The sequence below is a fragment of the Pezoporus occidentalis genome, unplaced genomic scaffold (genome assembly GCF_034315485.1).
Source record: "Pezoporus occidentalis ecotype Australia unplaced genomic scaffold, CSIRO_AGI_Poc_V1 ctg14, whole genome shotgun sequence".
Taxonomy (NCBI): domain Eukaryota; kingdom Metazoa; phylum Chordata; class Aves; order Psittaciformes; family Psittacidae; genus Pezoporus; species Pezoporus occidentalis.
In genome coordinates, this window is record NW_026913209.1 from 994,152 (window position 1) to 1,015,120 (window position 20,969).

Genomic DNA, 20,969 nt, shown 5'->3' on the forward strand with positions numbered 1-20,969 from the left:
TCACCCTTGTCCTCGAAACAGGTCAGCATCTAACAGTTAAGTAAAACAGAAGAGAATTGAGCAGCTAAAAGAGGAGACAAATTTCTTAAACTCTAGTAAAAGACAACTGTGGGGCAACGAGTAGATGTCTAGCATATTTTGGCATGTTCAAAATGATCTTCACATGCCTGTATATGAAGGAATACGGATGGTGTATACAGAACTGCAAATATTTCTAAAAAACTCCTCAAAACCTGTTAGGTATGTCAAAGGACACACAGGGACAGAGCACAATTACCTATGCAGAGGCTCTTGCAGACTAACTTTAGACCTGACGCAAAGTTGTATAGAGGATACATAAGCACAGGGGTAAGGGCAGGAGGGAGTAGAACAGAAGCATAATTTCATAAAATGTTCCATAAAAAATAAGATAAAAGAAGGGGTGTTATAGGATGAGTTACACTATACTGCACTACTCCAGCTGATTAACTGTTGATGCAGGTATTTCTACTGTAAATGTTAGCTCTGCCCATGCAGCTTTTTAAGTCTTCACATTAAATAATGAGTATCAAATTACACCTGAAATTGTTTGGCTTTCCCTTTTCATTGCCATCATAAAAATTCACATTATTCACAAACAAATGAAAGGTACAGATGTCTCCCTGTGCTTTAAGGTTTGTAACATAGAGGGCTTTCCTTCTACAGCCCTGTAACCTTTCACTTGTAACACAAAGTCTGCTTTTGCCTTTGTAGTCTTTCACTGCATATCCCAAGGCTGCTGTGGCAATCCTTTTACCATGTACTCCCAAATGCTCTTGTCCTCACGTCTTTGTGTCATAGTATTACAAGACTTTGCGATGTCTCTGATGTTAGGTTCCTTGTGGGAACAGATTATGACTGATGTTGAAGTCACCCTTTCTCCTCCCACCCCTTTTTCATGTCTCACTTCATAGTTTTTGGTTTATGCCTATATTGTCAAAATATGTAAAGATTAGTAGGTAACTTTTAGTAGATAACTGTTATATAAATAACCCAGAAGTAATATCCAGAAACACACATGCACAGGACTTCACAACCAGTTAGATGAGTGCAACATCTGCACCTGATCAGTGTGCTGCAGTCATCACCATAAGCACTAACGTGTTAAGAGAAACGACCTGGGACACCCAGCTGGTCCTGCTGTAACTTTATAGCCACTACGGGAAGTGTTCAGGGGAAACCTGTGTCATTGGACAAAATTATGGAAAAAGGAGTTTTGCTTGGAGATATCCTAGTCTCTCGCTCTCCAGCTGGCCACTGCTGTAGCTTTCTCCTCCTCCTCTCCTCAATAAATGGGGCTCAAAGAGTTAATTGTGCTGAAATAAACATCAGCACAATGCCTAAGGATACAAGTTTTTACCTGGCTATGGAGTGTTGGCAGCACAGATGCTGAATCCAAACTGTAGAACAACTCATTAGGAAATATGCAATAGCTGTGGCAAGATTTACTACAAATACGCTTGAAGTGTTTTTAAAAATTAATATTGTGTTGCTATGCTTGGCTTAATTAGCTTTCTTCTTCATTTGCAAACTGTATCAGTCTGGTTTATGAACTTAGTCTCTATTCCCCTTTTCTGAAAACCTGTTTAATTACAGTTTTAACTACGGCATGAGCTTTAGAAACAGTAGAATGACTTTTATTGCTAGAAATCTAAATCCTTCTTTTAAATATGATCATACCTACATATAATATACTAGAAATATGACAAGATATGCTCCATAATACCCCTGAATAGACACATGATACTTCTACTTGTAATTATATATGTCATCTGTTTCCAATATGTTGCACATTGGCAATTTGGGGTGGTTTTTTTGCACAGAAAGTTGCACTAGCAGTGGAACTGTGATTAATTTAGCCAATCACCAAGTCAGTTCCCTGAAGTCCATTAAAGGTGACCTTTCTTTTTTTAGGTACGTACCTATTTCTAATCCGTTTATTGATTTCCTCATCCATTATTCTATTCTATCTCTTGTAGAGGTCCATCAGTTACTAGACTCCCACTTCTACTAGTAGGGCACTATGCTTTGGTTTTCAATTATAGCAAATCCTATCACAGTCTTTCAGCATTTATCACTTGTTCCCTTTCATGCTATAATAAATGATTAAATACTAATTTATTATTGCTATATATACAAAATTGAAACATGGTCATTAGAAATGCTATCTGGGATATACCTGAAATTCTAGAAATACATGACATACAGTTTATCATAACATATTTTTGGCTGCATATTAAAAAGCTTGTGGCATAATGGTCAGTGAGCAGAAATTATTTGTGCATTCACTGCCAACAGACTACAGTAAAACAGAAAGTATTTTTGGCTCCCCTATGCTGGAGACCCTGCTTAATGACTTGTTACCCATTATACCCGAAATACAGTACAGTTTCATCACACAATTTACTCCACAGAAGCAGAATGTCAACAATAGTCGGTTCTATAATAATGAAAAAAGATAATAGTAATTTCCCCCCCATTCTCATTTGAATCTCATAACCGCTACGGTGATCAATTTCAAAACCTTATTAGTTCTGCTACTGTGAACTATTCAAGCCCACATTTCAAGATCAGTTTGCAGTGAAAAACTATGGAGGCAATCTTTTTAATTTAACAATTTACAATTAATATTTCTGCCAACATATATTTGCAAGCTTTACGTAATAACAAACACAATAATTTCAAAATTTTCAAATTAAAACATAGGCAAATACCATGACGGCTGACAAACAGTGCTATAAAATATACATTGGCACTAAAAATCTTTGTCAGGCTGTAAATCTAATGAAGAAAAGCAAACAAATAGGAAACTTTACAGTATTTTTCTAAATTAAAAAAAAAATAAAGCATTATCAGTTCATTCTAATCCTGTATTCACTACTCCACTCAGTGGAAGAATATGAAGTGTATAAAATTAATTATAAATCTTTCAAGAGGTGACTTTTTTTGCATTCTTTACGTAAGCTCTTATTTCAAAATATGTTTTATCCAGTTTTTAATTTAGGCTATATTGGCCTATTTCCCTTAACATTAACAGAGCTAAGATGGTTCATACCAGCTGATCCTCTCAGAGTATGTTCAGATGATCATAAATGACAGCATCAGTGCATTTTAAGAAGTTACTGTGCTTCAGCTGGAGTTGATCAGCAAACATGTGGTCCCTGTCAGCTCATTAAAATGCTAAGTACATGGTGTTCACTTAAGCTGCCTTCAGCAGCTCCAAAAGGGAGCCTGGGTCCCAAAGGCATTGGAAAGATGAGCATTCAGGAGGAACTTGCTTTGGAGGCAAGCTATGATTTTTTGTTTATTGTCAAAAGTGAGGTAACTGTTGTTGTTTCCCTACATGAGTTGAGATAGAAATAAATCTTTGTTAGACTGGAGTAGCATCAGGCACATGGTTAGCTTAAATAAATCGTATCAAGGAGTATCTCAGTATCTCAAGTTTTGGGGGATGGCAGGAAGGAGGGAAGTGTGTGTGAGTGTAGAAATGGAACAGCAGCAGAGAAAAACAATATATTTTAAAAACTACCAAGTCAGCCACTTGCAATTACCTGACCATTACTTGAATTGAAATCAACAGAATTCCGCTTAATTCTTCATTCAAAGCAGGCAAAGGAATTCAGGAAAAAAAAAAAAAAAAAACAAAAAAAAACCAAAACCACTGAGTCGAGTTTGAGAAATAGTTTTCCATTCACTAATGGCAGGTGAATACAACTCTTTCACCATGCCACTGGCTGAGTTCAGCACCCTAAATGTATTAAAGTAAGACAGAGAGAGGACTTTTGCACTGCTGTAAAATGAAAGAAGCAGTAAGATTTATTTACATTATTCAGAGTAATCTCTTCTGTTCCAGCATGTTTTCCTTCAATTTTCAACCATAAAAATATCCCTGATCCCAGTACTGCTCAAGCATCAATAAAAATTGTCCTTTCAATGTACAGGAGGAAAGTGCATGAATTACCTAGAAAAATCTGCTGCTGACAAATACATGAGTTTATTGTTCATTTTCTGGGATAAGGAACCCAGGAAGTTCAGTTAATGGCTGTTCTGCAAAGTTCTTATAGGAGCATAAGCCTACAACCTCTTTCACCTTGAGTTCCCCTTCTATAAAATGGGTTTAATACTATTTCCTTACTCCTATCCCTGCTTTGCTCTTGTCGCGCTGAGTTTTTAATGTAATACATTTAGAAGAGCACCAACATTAAAATGGAGCTCAATTATCTCTGTCTAGAAACTAATTAACAAACATCTAAATGTTGAGAAGGTGAAGTCCTAAAATTGCTCAGGATAAAGACCATTTTTAATAAACACACCCTGTATTCAATGACTAAGCATGGACTTCAGTGCCAAATTTCAGACAACCAATGACATTTGTAACCATAGCTTAAAAAGCAAAAAAGGAAGTTATTTGTGAAAATTAAAATACATGAAAGCATTTTATTAACTACTGGATTTTGTAGAAGTTAGTGCATTTCATTCAATTGCTGCTCACTTTTTTAATATCTTCATAGACAACCTACTGCACTTCCCATTGAGATGATTATACTTGTATGCATTTCTTTTCTATCTATCTGATGTCTTGGCAACAAATTAGCTTCAAGAAACAGAAATCATATGTATTTCTTTAAAGAAAAATGCCTACAAAAGACATGCTCTCCTAAGTGAGATGAATACATGGCATTTGTTTAAGCTTCTAACATTCCTCTAAATGTGATGTAACACATTTAAAAATTAGTATTTGATATCATAGAATTACAGGATAGTTCAGATTGAAAGGGCCCTCTGGAGGTCCTTAGTTCAATCTCCTGCCCAAACCAGGGTTACTGAGGTATTCAGCCAGGTCTTGAACACCTGTGAGGATGGAGACCACAGATTCTCTGGCAACTGCACCACTATCTGACCATTGTCATGGAGGAAATTCTTCTTTTGTGTGGTCTGAACCTCTCTTGTTTCAAGTTATTCTCATTGGACCACTATGCCTGGCTCCACCTTCTTGCTAAATTCCCCATAGGTACTGGGGGCTTGCTGTTAGGTGACCCCAAAGCCTCCTCTTCTCTAGGCTGAACAAGTCCCATTTCCCTAGCCTCTGCTGACAGGGCAAGTGCTGCAGCCCCTGACCAGCTTGAGGGTTTGAGGCCCTCTGCTGAGCTTGTTCTAGATTACAGATGTGTTTCTTGCCCCAAAGCAGACACTGAAGTCTATGTGTGGTCTATGCTACAATGGTGTTTTTTTGTTTCCTAAAACAGCATTTGTGTGTATCACAGCTCCGTTCCCATCAAAAGCCTTAACATCCTAGAAATAAGTTAATAGAAAATAACAACCTGCCTGTTAGTAGTATTATCCGTTCTTGCATTGGTCTCCACTCAGTGTCCACCACATGGAAGCCAGTCAGAAGTAAACTCTGCTGGATACTGTCACTGCACAGAACGTCACAACTGACCAACGGTGGGATAAAACAGCAGAAGTCACATACTCTAGGGTGCTGGTATAAGTGCAGCCATGATACTTCAATGGTACTTTTACCAACTCCTCTCCCAGATTTCTGTTCCCCATCTGTGTAGTTATCAATGCTAAAGACATAAAGTGCTTGTCTGCCTGTTTTCCCTTATTTCTCTAATATATATTAGCACAAGTTAGAACGGTACTTCTCACAGCTACAGCTGATGCTGGCAGTTAAGTGTCTGCAGATACACTTCTGCATATACTGGAGTATACTTCACAACAACAGGCTGCATAACTACAGGGATTTATTGAAAACCACCAGAAATGTTACTACAAGGTGCCTACAGAGCATTTAAACGTTCCCCACTGTTTATTACTCTGGCAGATTAAAATAGCCTTTGAGCATTACCGAGACATGTTATGCACAGTGCTCACAGATATGCAATCTTAAAGGAGATGCTGCTTTTTTGCATTTTAGAGTGCTGCTTCTCTAATTAAACAAAAAAAAAAAAAAAGGAAGAAAAATAATTAAAAAAGCCTTTCTCTCTCCTGTAGATGTAGCTGTCATTTGTGTCTTGGCTCAGATACACACTAATAGAGAATAGCTGAGTACACACTGCAATTTCAATTGCATACTCAATGTTAGTAGCAGGGTTAGTCTGAATAGTAGCTCTGTGGAAACTAGTGTTACTGATGGTCTCTCTTTTATTGTCTCTTAGTGTTGTCCAAATCAAACTTCCTTACGTCAGAGGTAATAGGATACATTGTTTCATTTTTCTAGAAACTAACACTGAAAATTCTGTACTATTTCACCAAATCAAATTACATTGTCACTGTTCCAGAACTAAATTTTGAAAAAATGAAACCAAATGAAATATCAGGGAAATGTTATTGGTATTCATGAGACATGGTCTTTTAGCAATCTTACCTGTACTCTTAAGAAAAAATATGTCTTTAAAATGTTATGGATGTTAAAGGACTGAAGACCTTACTGCATGGAGGAATGAGTAAATACATCTATATATATATTTAAACTCACACTCTCCATTGTGAAAAAAAGCAAAACAAAAAATTAGTCTGGAAAATTATGTCTTTTAATTTTCTGCATTTTTATATTTTTACCTTTGTGAGAATTATTTTGCCTGTATTTTCTGAAAACAAAAGATAGCACATATATACAATTTTTCCTGATATTCAACTTTCCATTCTTGTTCTGTCTCTTCATGCGCCTTCCTTTGATTGCCTTATTAGGCAATAGAAATACAACGCAAAGGGAAAGCATTTCTCCATATTTTACAACTAGTGAGAAGAATGCAGAAGTTTAGAAATCCAGCTTTGCAGCCCTTCATTACTGGACCTAAAGATCTACAGAGCCTTAGAAATCCATTATAAACATAAAATCTTTATCCCAGTTTTTATTGTTTTTATAGCTCAAAGATGTTGTACTGATATAGATTCCTATCAATTGCATTTACAGAAATGGAGTCCAGTCATGCAAGAACTCTGCATATGTAAATGGAACCAAAATAGATCGATGGAAACTCTATTTAGGAGACCTGCAAGGATACGATCAATGCTGAAAAGTCATGACAGAGCAGTACAGCTGGAAACTATGAAAGCTTTCATTGGCTTAAAAAAATCAAATCATTACCTAACAGTAAGTAGTGCAAAATAAACCACATAAATCCTGTGAGATGTGAATTTTGTGCATATGGCCACAAAATAAAAATATTTTGGAATACAAAGACAGAACAATATGAAGACTGCAATTAGTCAGAAGGAAAGATGTTCCAAAATTTGTAATTTCTGAGAACAGGGCTGTGTTTGTGTACAGTACAATCAATTCTCATTTCTGTCAGTCTCACGAAAACTCTTTTTGGGTTTCCACACTTAGAGATCTCTACTCACAACCCAAAGACAGAGACATTGGACTTTGTGAAAGAAGTGAATAGGAGACAGCCATAAACATACTCTCTGTAACATGATTAACTGGTGAGTCCTAGTCTTGATGTCTTTTACTGATAATCCATTTTTTTTATTCTTACTTTCAGCCACTACAAGCAGTACCTTACCACATCACCAGTACCTCAGAACAGTTACCAAAAATCTTTGTGTGTATGTCAGGGTGGTCAGCGAAGGGGCAGGGGAATGGAGGAGACTCTTACTACAGCACCAGTGAACATAAAATTACTTCTGTGTGATTAAATGGAAAACGACTGGATGCAATTCCTGCCAGGTGGCTGACCTGAAGATGTTACCCATAGACATTTGTGTGTCACAACACTGGCAAAGTCTGAGTTTTTCTGAAAGCTATTCTGCTTCCTAGAGTCAGGCAGTAAGTTTTTGGTACAATCTAACAGAAGTTGCTATCAATTAGTAGAGTCTCTGTATGAAGACAGCTGTTCTGCTGGTCAGCCAACCTTGGTCCTCAGTGAAAAAAAAATTGCAATTGTCTGATGAAATTGAGCTGGTTCAGTGAAAACTACAGTAAGAAAACTTTTGTTTGTCTTTTTTAGACTGAAATTATACTGGACAACACCTACTCTCTGAGGAAAAACAAGGCAACCAAACACTTGCATGGAGCAGTGAACAGTTTGTTTGAAGCTGAAAGTGTTCTCCAACAAGTGAACAGAATGACCAGATTCTGGTTATATTTTAAGGCAGTATGAGATCTTTGACTGGAAGAAATATAACAGCTTGCAAGAGCTGGGCAACAGGAGAACATGAGATCATACTCCGGTTGCTGCATTTAATATCTGTTGATAGGCTTTATTTCTATTAATTCTCTATTCCTTTTCCAAATCCCTTATTATCTCTTATAATTTCTAACTTTCTGTGGCAATAGTTTCTGCAATTTAATGATGGAACTTGCAGTAAAAGTGGAAAAGTTACTGAGGCTTGGTTTAGACCTACAGCCTAATAATGTAACGATTTATCTCTGCATTGCTGTGCTTTGATAAACAATGAATATTTCCTTACTGATTTCTTCAAAGCAGTTTTGCAAGATGCAACACTTAAATGCAATGTCACTCTGCTGAAACATTCAGTCCTTAGAACATTTACTCCTAAATAGCCTAATAATATCCCTGGACAAAATTTTTAAAATCAGTTTTTCTATAGGCTCACAAATCATTCTTAGACAAGGTACAGTATTAAAAAGCAAACAGTTATATGAAAGAAATGGAATTGGCACACCAAGCTCCCACAGACCTGTGCAGACGTGACAGACAGAAGGAAAACAAATTAGTTCAGCAACTTACCAAACAGACTTAATTTTCAATGTTATTAGTTTAATCCCAGTTTTGGTTTACTTCACATAAACCTTCATTTGTATGTGTTACTGAAAGCACACCATAACTCATCTGTGATATATTACTATAGATTTTTGAATTTCCACTAGAGCACTTAAGATAAATGAGCTTTAATAAGTTTAATTTCAAGTTATTCAAAGTGTGTTATAATACCAACATTAATTTTTAACAAATTAGATTATATTGACTTTAAAAAATAAAGCCTCTTTGGAAGAATTATCATTTAAACAGTCTTCAGGAACCATTGTAATGATTTCCTACTTAAAGTTAATTCTCCTGTGAATCCAGAGAAGAGAAAACAAAACCTGATCTATGGGAAATATATTTTGCAATATTGTCTACATTGCAACCTGACCTATAGATTTATTTTCAAGGGCTAAATAGTGATTTTCTGTTTATTCTTTAAATTCTTTTGAGGAGAAAATTTTACTAATGCATTCAAAATAAATTATCTGCTACAGGTTTTTACTACATGCCTCCAGGGATTTACAAGACACTACCAAACTCATTTTGCCTGGACTAGTATCTAGACTGGAAACAAAACCATTTGTTTCCAGTCTGGATACCAAAACCAATTTAAATGCCAGATTTTTTTTTATCCAGTGTATTTGTAGCATTTTTCAGTCCTAAAAGCATATTTCAAAAGGTGAAGAAGTTCTATGTATTCCCTAATGTGTGACTATCTGAAAAATACAAAATGAACAATAAAAATGGACTATTATTGATCTCATATATTCCTCTTGAAAAACTAGAAGTCAGTCATTACTGTTTACAAAATTTCACAATTTTCACCTTATTTAAAGTTTTTGGATATTAAGAACTGAAAAACAGGATTTTTCTGCCATGGAGTCATAAAATCTGAACTCAAGTCCTATTTGATCTTTCATTACTGTCCTGGGTTCAGCAGTAGCAGTCATTTTTCTCCTTTGTGGTAGCTGGTGCAGTGCTGTGTTTTGACTTCCAGCCTGGGAACAGTGCTGGTGATACCAATGTTTTTGGTTGTTGCTAAGTGATGTTTACCCTGACCAAGGACTTTGTGAGGCTCATGCTCTGCCAGGGAGGAGGGGAAGCCGGGAGGAAGCAGAGACGGGGCACCTGACCCAGGCTAGCCAAAGAGGTATTCCATACCACAGCACGTCATGCCCGGGGTGGGGGGTAACTGGGAGTTTTACCCGGAAGGACACGGGGCTTCCAGGTGGGACTCATTTCTTGGCCGGTGGTATCGTATTCTCTTCCCTTGTTATTTTCCCTTATCATTGTTGTCATTGGTGGTAGCGGTGGTGATTTGTGTTGTACGTTGGTTGCTGGACTGTTCTTGTCTCAACCCGTAGGAGTTGCACTCTTTTGATCCTCCTCCCCGTTCCTCCGTGAGCAGGGAAGGCGAGAGCCCCGGGGTGGGGGGAGGGGGCCCTCAATTGCTCTCAGCCCGGCACCACTCACTGGGAGTGAGTGAACAAGCTGTCTGGCTAGGGTTTAAACCATGACAATTACTTTTAGTAATTAACAAATAGTAAACTGCAAACTAACTTATTTTTATTGATAACATGAGAAAACACAACATTCTTGTGACAAACTATCATTAATCATGCACCCAAATAGACTGAATGAAAATAATTCATTCATCTACAAAACCATAACTGCAGACTCATAGACTATATTGTCTGTCACCTGTCTTATGGAGCACTAAACAAAAATACCTTCCAACTCACAATTATTCACAAATCTTACTTCACAAGAGAAGACTCTAAGACTCACCATTGGAAAGTGTATTGATTCTGTTACATGACACCAAACAAAATTTGCAGAGCAACAGACTTTGTACATCACACTCACCTTTCCAATAAAATGTCCAATACAACACCTCTCTGTATAACCACCGCCTCTCTGCAAAACCAATGTACCCAAAACAGCCCCATAAGTGCTGGAACCCCACCGCATCTAAGTGATGATTCCCGTTTTTCTGTACCCTGGAACTGAAACACCTCTTCTCTAGTGAACTTGGATATGTTCTCAGTAAGAAGGAATTCTGATTGATCAACAGAGCAGTGAAAGGCCTAAGGAAGTGGGGTTTTTATTATACAGGCATATATACTCCATTACAAAGACTTGAGATTAGGAATGAAGATGTTCAGATTTTCCTCTAAGGTCAGTATACATTAGTTATTCATCACATTTCACCCATACCAAAAAAGAAACAACAATAGGGAAAAATGCCATACTTCCAGATGCTTTTTCATATGTGATCCATGTTACTTTCAGTTACATTCAGAGCATCATTTTATCCTGATCAGGTATAATTCAACATATAAAAATATATAGACATAAAATCTCAAGATATCAAACCCAATTCTTTTTGGTTTGTAATAAAGAGTGTCTTCAGACATCAAGTAGGAGTCAAAAGCTTCTATTTATATTTTCTATACATGCTTTCAGTTACCAGTTGTCCATTTCAGTCACAAATATCCTAGTTCATACCTACTTGCAGTGTCTTTACAAAAATAATACATATTTTAGAAAAATCTTGCAAGCTTTTCTGTTATACTTTATTAGTTAAGCTTTTGCTTTACCCTAGTGCTATGGAAAGTGACAAGTATTGCTTACGTTTTCTACACATACACAATTAAGGGATAATAATATGTAATAAAAACTTAACAAGCTAAAGTAGATCAATAATTTATCTTTTGCTAAAAACTACTTTTTACAGTTAAAGCAGAAAGCTGTGGGATAATTATCATGCATTCAAATAGAAAAAAAAAAGCACATCTGAATTACTGAGATTAATATTTCTATTAGTAAATTAATCCAACATATTTTACCAAAGACAAATGAGAATTATCATAGTCTCCTGTGTGCATGACTGATTCACCAACCTACAGGCTCATCAGCATTCTGCACACAATCTCACAGTTATTATACCCCATACCTTTGTCCATTTAGCCAGGAACACCCACAGAAGGTGAACTTTTCTATTGAAACTATTTCTATTGAACTTATCTATTGAAAAGTCCAGAGTCTTAAGCATTTCAATGTACAGCATAGTTGATTTCCTACAGCTGGATTTTAAGTTATTAAATGCTTTTTGCATTATCAAAAACTACACTCCGTTTCAAAAATTCAAATATGTTAATATAGAACAGTGAGAAGTAACATTCAAAGTTGCCTTATATTGTTCTTTCTTTCTGACATTGCTACAGAAATGAATGAGGAATACTGAAATATGAATACTTACCGCTTATATGGATTACAGCACTAATATCAAATACATCAAGGAATAAGTATCCCCTTAAGGACATAGGTCGATAAAAGGCATCACTCAGTAGCATACACTACTCCTCCATTTTTAGTTCTTTGAAGTGATAGCTAGTTTTAACTGTAGATGTTCATAATTTTTGAACATCAAATTATTATCTTCTTAGTGTTTGTTATTTCAGATATTTTGCTTCAACAGAGATGCCAGAATTTATTTGCATTTCTCAAACTGAGATGATTCAGTATTTTTCGATAAAACAGAAATTATACCAACTGCAAGGGGGAAAAAAAATATACACAGGTATAGTCCATAGAGCCCCAATGCCCACTAGTGCTGCTATTAACTGGGGTTCATTAAGAACACATGCAAGTCCTTGATCTGAATTTGCAGCTGCCAAGTACTTCTTAAGTATTCACTACATCAGAGCAAGAATCATTATCTAAATGAATTGAGCCTCAGTCTGCCATATTTTCTGAGAGCTCCCAGGGTCATTCATATCTTAGTGTGAGAAACTAGGGATTTACCTCCCAGCTCTGTGCCAGTTCTATTCTGTACCTGGGAGAAAAAAACATTTTCAAACAAGAATTCTCAATAAATAATATTCTTCCCACAAAACCTGATTTACATCTACTAGTATTTTATTTCCACCCAGCCCCAGCAGGAAGGTCTATCCATCAAAGTAAATCAAGTCTTGAGGTAAACTAGAGTCTACTCTGGCTATGATATTTTTTCCTGATAAAATAATTTATTCCAAACCAGTTCCACCACATTCCCTACAGATTCCCACACTGCAGCGAAGACAGTCAACTGTGAGGGTTCTTTGCCTCAAAAAAAACAAAAAAGAAAAAAAAAAAGAAGAGGAAAATAATTCCTAAAAACCCACCCTGCTAGTGTTTCCCAATCACAGTATGAAACAGCAGATGGACTCTAAACGAAAGATCACAGCTCTTTAATCTTACTGAAAAAAAATGCTGTACAATTACCTGCCTTGATATGTGGCACAGATATTCTAAGAAACACGCATTATTTGCACCCATGTACCTTTTGTGAGAGAGTGAGCAGTTTTGCGCAGCACTTCTCCTCTCATTAAAAAGGAGACAGGTACAATGCTGACATCCCTGTTAAAAATAGATAGAAAGAAAATACTAGAAAGTTCTCGTTGTCTAGGATACTGATTTAAAATCCACTGAAAAGCTCCACTATTCCTATAAAGACTCAGAGACTAAAGCTTAAAATACTTACTTGATAATGTCTCCTTCAAGAGCAATCACTCGTTTAATGATCTTCTGTTCAGGGTTTCTAGGAGACCTGAGACAGGGTATAAGGTTATACAATCAGTAATGTTCCTGTTGTTTTAAGAAAATGAAAAGAAATTCCACAAAAAAATAGACACTATTAAATCCATTAGGAGATTCTATGTTCTCCTTGATAGAGCATCAATCAGGATGTTCCACCCTGAAGTGAATCTACAGTAATCATTCTCACTGCAAATCACTACTGAAAGCAGGTGCTGAAAAATCACCTGCTTATAAACACCATAATAATCAACAAACCTTTTATCATTAAAAATACACTCTACAACATTAAAAGTAGAATATTCCACTACCAATGAAGAGGATACCTCACAAACAGATGATGCATTAAAACCTGAATTCCCCATCATACAGTCATTTCTTTCACTCACTTTGGGGAAAAAAAAAAAAAGAACTTCTCCCTGTTATATTTATATCTATCACTAATTTAGGTATTTAGGGAATTGGGGAAGTTTAAAAAAAGTTGTAAGATTTTCTTCATCCAAAGCTGCTTAATGCAATACCATGTTTTCACTTCAATTTTCCTATAAGCACATTTTATTGAGTGGATTCTGATCATGCATTACTTAGCACTATGAGAAAGCAAAGCTTTTAGAAATTAAGAAATTAAAACCAGGGGTCATAAAACCTGAACTCAGGTCTTGTGGTACTAATGGCTCTGGCTACTTGATCTCTCATTACTTTTATTTCAGTAATTAACAAATAGTAAAATGCAAACTAATTTTAATTGATAACATGGAAAAACACAGCATTCTTGTGACAAATTATCTCTAAGAAGTGTTATCTTATCGTAGTCCTGACAGGTTAATGTAGACGTGCACCATATAACTTCTTTCTTTTCTATATATTTTACCTCTTCCTTTTCATTCTTCACTTTTGTTTATTTAACTATGCAACCTTAGTAGAGTGTTTTCATGTTATTTAAAAATTATTTTTATTTGCTTCTTGTATATAGGAAAGATGTTTGGGTTCTGTCTATCATAATCCAAGTAAAGCTTCCTAGATATATAATTGGAAGAACCCTGTGTTGCAGCTTTTATTCCTAAAAAGTTGGTCATCTTCACCACTGATCAGTACGTTTACGCTCATCTCTAGTCAAGTGGCAATACACAAAGACTCGATTGCCCTAAAAGCAAAGCTGAGATCAGTCTGGATGAAAAGCTTGCCTGCACTGCTGCATGATTAAAGGTGTTTGCAGTTCAATTTCAATTCCAAAAGTTAAAAAAAAAAAGAAAAAAGTTTCATACTTCTTAAGGTTTTTTTCACATGAAGCCAAAAAAAGTATTGCAAACATTTTAAAAGTGGTTCGGGTGTGTGTGAGTGTGTGCGTGCGTGTGCCTGTGTGTGTGTGTGTGTGTGTGTGTGTGTGACATATTTATATTTCAATGTAATGAAAGGAAAATTCAAGAAACATAATTTTGAATTTCACAGTATCAAATAGTTTCACTTTACAGTTTACCAAGCATGAAACCCTATTTTCACAAAGCAGTGCGGAACAGTGAACATGAATAAAGACCGTAATTTGATTTCCTATATATCACTTGAATTTTCAACTCATGGAATCACTTACATTAATATTTTATTCAGCATTAATTTTACCCAAAGAGTTGCATATTCCAGTTCAGTCTTGTTTTTCATGTCCTTTATCAGGCTGAGAATACTTCTCCCGGGAGGAGTTAATCATTTTAGATGCTCATATAATTTAAATATATAGAGTATTCACAGCACTTTCTGATGATACTCCCTAGCAGGCTTCAATGCACACTCATTCAAGCATTGACCACCTCTTATATTCAATCAGAGCACAGTCAAGAAAAAACAACACACCTTTATTATTACAAGATACTATGAATTTAAAATACTTGCAAAAAATGTTTTCTGTTAATTGATTTAATTTTTAATTCATTTAGGCTCATATTGTAGTATTTTAATGTAAAACTTAAGTAACAGAAATAGCAATGCATGATGTATGTGATGAACTCAGCATTTTTTAAAGACTAAATTGAAACAAAATTTTAAGTTCTTAAAAGTTCTGTTCTGGTTAAACACCTTACTTTCAAAAGTTCTTTGAAATTCCACATGTAAGCATTTTCACTTGATTAGTATGCATGTATTTTAATGTAGTTACTGACCTCTCCCTTAACTTGCCTTCCTGATGCAAAAAATTGTAATGATCTTGAATAAAGTTCACTCTAAATCTGAGATGAGTAATTGCTCTATGAGTGGTTTTCTTTCTGCCTGTAACAACATATTTAACTGAAGAACATAATTTATCAGAAAGACTTCAAGGAATTCTTTATAGATAGTTATTATAAATCAGGAATATCTGTTTTATTTGAAGCCAGAATAGTTTTAAAATAATCTTTATGCTAACGTTCTGATTGCAATTCACCAAAATGGCAAAGGACTGAAAAGAGAGGGAGCGGCAGGCTCAAACTGGCCAATAACATTGGCACTTCTAGACCCAGAATCTTCAAGAGGTGGGCAGAATGTTTTGCTCAAGAGGTGGGCAGAATGTTTTGTTCAACAGCCACAGTGATTGAACAGGAGGTAAAAGAGACTAGCTCTGAAGTGATGGAGATTGATGCGTTCCTGAAAGATGTTCATTGCAACAATGGGATTTCATTGATTAAGGAAATCACAAAGCCATGCAGATAGAGGCAATTTCTGTCTATAAAATTTTGCAGCAGATATAGAACAAATTAAACAATGAAAGAATTTTAAAAAGCCCCAAATATTGTAAGCCATAATGGTTTAGTCTTTCTCTGACGCTGATATCTGGGTGACGTAACAAGCAGTATTTTTTTTTAAATGCTAGTCATTCAAAACAGAAGGAAATAGAAACTGTTGATTTACCAGCTTGGACCTTTCCTAAATTACACTGTATTTTTTCATTCTCCTTACATAAAAGGTTGTATTCAGGCACATTTCTTTCAAATGATATTGTGTGGTAACAGATGAGATTTCTTACACACAGTGAACATATTTTTTTCTCCCAATGATGGCATTCAGAGGATATAAATGTCATTAACATGAATTGGTAACAAACATCCCTACATTTACCAGCCAGATCCTTATCTGATGTTTCACAGGACAGACACCATTCCTTAGTGATTTTCTAAATTAGTCTCTCAAAAAGTTAAGCTTACATCTTAAAGTATCTCCTCAACCTTGTATAAACATTTTTGGTTAGGCATGAATTAGGGACAGCAATGCAAGTAGAAACAGAATCACTATGAAGCTCTCAAGCACATTACAAATATTAATGCACAAGTAGCAGTTAGCAGCACATCAGGAATGCACTAGGAAAAACATCTCCAGAAAATAAACCCACTTGTTAAATGCAGATTGAATTCTTCGCCGCTCAGTCACTTTTCCTTGTTGCATGAAGAAAAATGGAAAACAGGCAAGTCTAGCAGTGTGTCCCTTAAGCCAGTGAATTTGAGAATAACTCATTGTTACCAATATCTCTTTGTTCAAGCAGCTCAGGAGAATGACCACTGTATAACATAAAAAGAAAGCAGTGGCCTGTGTAACATCCAAAACTAATGAATATTTTGGGTTTTATCTGTCAAAATAATTATTTAAACTTCACCTACAGACCACATGATAGCTGGCTGCAAATAACAGAACAAAAAAGCAATGTCCTCTTTGTCTGGAATATGTTCTGACAGTGGGACAATCCACTCTGCCTTAACAACAATCTCTAGTTTATTCCAAACTGCTAAATTTACGTACAGTGAAGTGCAGAAATCCCAGACTCATGAACAAAGACATGAATCATGACATCGCAATCCAGATTCAGAGTTTTAAGATAAACAATTAACAAGGGAAAATTAGACATTCAGTATGTGTTTCATAGAATCATAGAATCATGTTTTGTTTGTCATTTCCAGATGCAGTCTTAGCAACTCTGCAGAAGCAACCTGAGACAACTAGCTTCTGGTAATAATCCTAGCTCTTTCTCTTAACCCCATATGTTTGTCTTATTCTGTATTAACTTTCAGCTGTATAGTCCTCCTCCACACCCAGATTTCACTAAAAACTGATGAGCAAGTCCACTGCAGTAAAAAAAAAAAAAAACAAATGTCTATGTCATCAGAACATCGTTAACTTTGGATTAAAGCCTCTCACATTTGGTCATTTGTCTGAAAAGGAATTAAGATAGAAAGGTTAAGTAGAGGTGATGGTAGATCATTGCAGTGGTTAGAGCAAATTGAAATTCTTGTATCATCCACAACAAGTACTTCAAGACACAACAATACAACAGTCTAACCTCCAGCCTACACACTATTCTGGGACACAGTCACACAACAACCTCTCTACACAGACATTTAGTTCTAAATTTAAAAGGTATATGTTAGCAGATGAGCTCCATTATTCTATTTCCTTTTTTTTTTAATGTTTTTAATGCTGAAGACATTGCATATCATCATGAAGAGAAAATAATGATGAGGATGAAGAGTGGTTGAGTAGCTTCATTTGGGTTTTATCAGTGATGTATCCCCAGTACTGCAGGCTGAAACAAACTATTAATCAAAAAAATCATACGAAGAGGTAGTTTCTTTAGGAGGCATACAATAATAGCTGAATCTCATTAGAAAGTGACACTTTGTTCTGTTTCAGGAAAGCACCAATAATCTTTCCTACTTCTTACCTCAATATTGACAGCCCTAAAAAATGACACATTTATGGTTTTATTTTTAATTGTATGAGCTTAGAGAAACCACACATATATACACACACACATGTATTTATATATACATACATAAAATTTATACACGTATCCATTCTTCTATGTTCAACCCTGTATTGATCAGTTTGGGACTGCAGTACTACCAAATATATTTGCCGGGAAAGACAGGAGGAAAAACACAGACATCAGTAAAGTTCACTGTTTAGAAAATGATTGCCAGATAATAATGCTAACAATTCTCTGAAAGCTTTCTCTTTTCCTGATTGAGCAACAGAGTACTTCAACCACAATATTGCTCCTAAACTTTTCCCTTTCCATCACTTGGATTATTTATCTACTCTAGTTTATACTGCTTAGCACAATTTTAAACAATTGCTCCAGAAGCTAATTAATATTTGCTCAATTATAAAATTTTCATAACATTTCCACTTTTTTTATGTGTTATTTGACCCTTATTTCATTCTTTGAGTTGTCTACCTACATTCTTCTCAAGAGCACCCACAGCAAATCGTGCTTAAGAGGCTGAAACTGAAATTTTTAAAAGCTTTTCTATAAAGACTGCTTTTTAGCCTATATCCTAAGATCCTAGCAAGATAGGTGAATCACGGAAGATCTTATACAGTAAACTCATAATGCAAAAGCAGCTTGTTTTAAATACTGGAAATTTATTGAAAGTCTTGAAGTAATTTTATTTTCTCTTTTGTCTTTCTTCTCCTTCAATTACTAAAAAGGCATTTCCCAAATGGCATTCTACCCCACTTGAGTCCATGCTCACCTATCAGTAGCAATGTTTGAACCAGTTTTGACCTTAGTATTATAACTTTAAGGGAATGAATTGATAAGCAACTTTTTTTTCAAATAGAAATACTATGCAGAAATCATATGCAATTTTGACAATGTTAGCAGAGAATGAGAGCATGGGAAAATATTCTCCAACTGCTCCTCGATTCCCTCTGAGCTAAATTTGAGGAAGCAGGCTCAAGTCCTAGTAATTGGTGGCTTAGCGAACCATTTTGAATATTCACCATTTTTTATCCGTAATTTACAAAATAGTACTTCAAGACAGCAGTTGCACTGACTAGTTAGGCGTAAGTCCTTGTGATGCTTGATTTGCTCAGCAACCCCAGTAGAAAATGTGTAAAAAGATATACTTAAAAAATGTGGAAAACTGTACTTCCAATAACATCCTGTAATTCTTAATTTAACTCCACATCGCATTAGCATTTCTTAGTCAAACCTCTATTAAAAAGCAAAATCACTCACTGCCAAAAATTTACTTAGTTTTTACTGAAAGTACTGTTTTATAATAATTACAGATTGCAAGTGTACACTGTTGGAAAGGTAGTATTATATTTTATTAAATCTTAAACTGTTAGAGCATAACCTAAAATAATGCTTCCTTGAAATTTCACAGTGAATTCTAATTGATCTCTAAACAAAAACAACAATCTGAATGAAGCCTCAGTATAGGAGTCATACACTTTGCCATGTAGCCATGCAATAATTAGAACATGCAAACAACTCACTCAAGCTCTTCAATTCCTGGATACCCGTGCTTGTTCCTTCTTTTCTCATAGGCCCCCATTCCTTAGCTCCTCTCTAAATTCTTATTTATTCTTGAATTTTCAAACAGAGCAGTAAAGATCTCTCCAAGGGTAATAAATTCAGAAAAAAACTAGACTATGATGAAGAAAGAGTCTGGGGGAAAAGAATAAAGATCTGCATACTTCCAAAGCAACTGAGCTTTCCCTGCTATATCTACAGCATGCCATCCTTAGATGAGACATTATTAGTAGCAAATTTTCAGCATTTTTCATAGATGTTGAAAGGTTATCACAGATAATTTTAATCCGTGTCAGTTGATAACTATGGACTCTCCCCAGAGTAACCTAGACATATAACACCCATTTGACAAAATTAAGCAAGCCTTTCTATACTTTGGATCCAGCAATCTAAACTGTGCATGTGAAAAACTTTCAGAATCACATACAAGACAAAATCATAAAAAACTCAGAAAGAAAAAAATCAAATATATTTCACAAAAAAAAACATTTAAAAATTTCAGCAAGCTAACTAAAGAAAAAATAACATTTTTTAAAAATAGATTAAAATTGAAAACTAATTAAAATATTTCACTGCAATAAAGGTAACTGGTACTGCAAAACTACATGACAAGGCGCTCTGAAAACCCTCAAAATACTACAATGACTCAGAAGAATAGCTACTATTTTGAAGTAATATCTCATTTAATTGGTTCTCAGCCTTCTAATGTAACCACCCTGAGATTAAACAACTCAACTGCTCGCAATGCAGACTGTGTAATCACAATAGGTGTGTACACTTGACCTTCCTCCTGTTAACAGAGACACTCAATTAATTACTTGCTGTTTTAAGTGGCCATTTCACCTTATTTTCACCTTTTCCAAAAGGGCTGAAAAACTCTAACTTCACCTTTGAAAGCATATTTTTTTATATATATATATATATATATATATATATTTATCTAACAAGTAGGATGTTAGCAAAATCTACGTATAAGAATACCTGGCTTCTATGTTTAAGTCAACAACAGTATGTACTCACTGTCTCATTAACTATTATGCTGTATTGTAGGAACCATATTTCATCTTTACTATAGCTGCCCAAATATTCTACTCTGTAATGGAAATAAAATATGGCTTACTTCTGTTGCAACAGAAAACAGAGGGAAAGGCACAGAAAACTGCAAAATGCAATCAGATGCTTGAAAATCATTCTCAGGTTGCCATATGTGAGACTAGATAGAAAGAATTGATTTAACCTATACATAAAATATTAGTATCATTCTTAAAATTATGCTTACTTTTAAAGAATCTTACATGTTGTAACATGCCCTTCTATACCTTCTTTGATTCTGGGATTAGACCTATGTTCAGTGGCAACTCTTCCAAGCATACAAA

At 35.4% G+C, this 20,969-nt stretch overlaps 1 protein-coding gene across 6 annotated transcripts in view; it reads right to left on the reverse strand.

Moving 5' to 3' along the window:
• IMMP2L (inner mitochondrial membrane peptidase subunit 2) overlaps positions 1–20,969 on the reverse strand; it is a 453,769-nt gene that overhangs the window by 137,313 nt on the left and 295,487 nt on the right. For 5 of the 6 annotated variants that reach the window (XM_062609580.1, XM_062609579.1, XM_062609577.1 and 2 more), the window contains exon 4: positions 13,264–13,329. The exons of the other annotated variant lie outside the window; for it this stretch is intronic. In XM_062609580.1, coding sequence (XP_062465564.1) covers positions 13,264–13,329 — 66 coding nt within the window. The remainder of the gene's footprint in view (positions 1–13,263; positions 13,330–20,969) is intronic. 6 annotated transcript variants of the gene reach the window in all.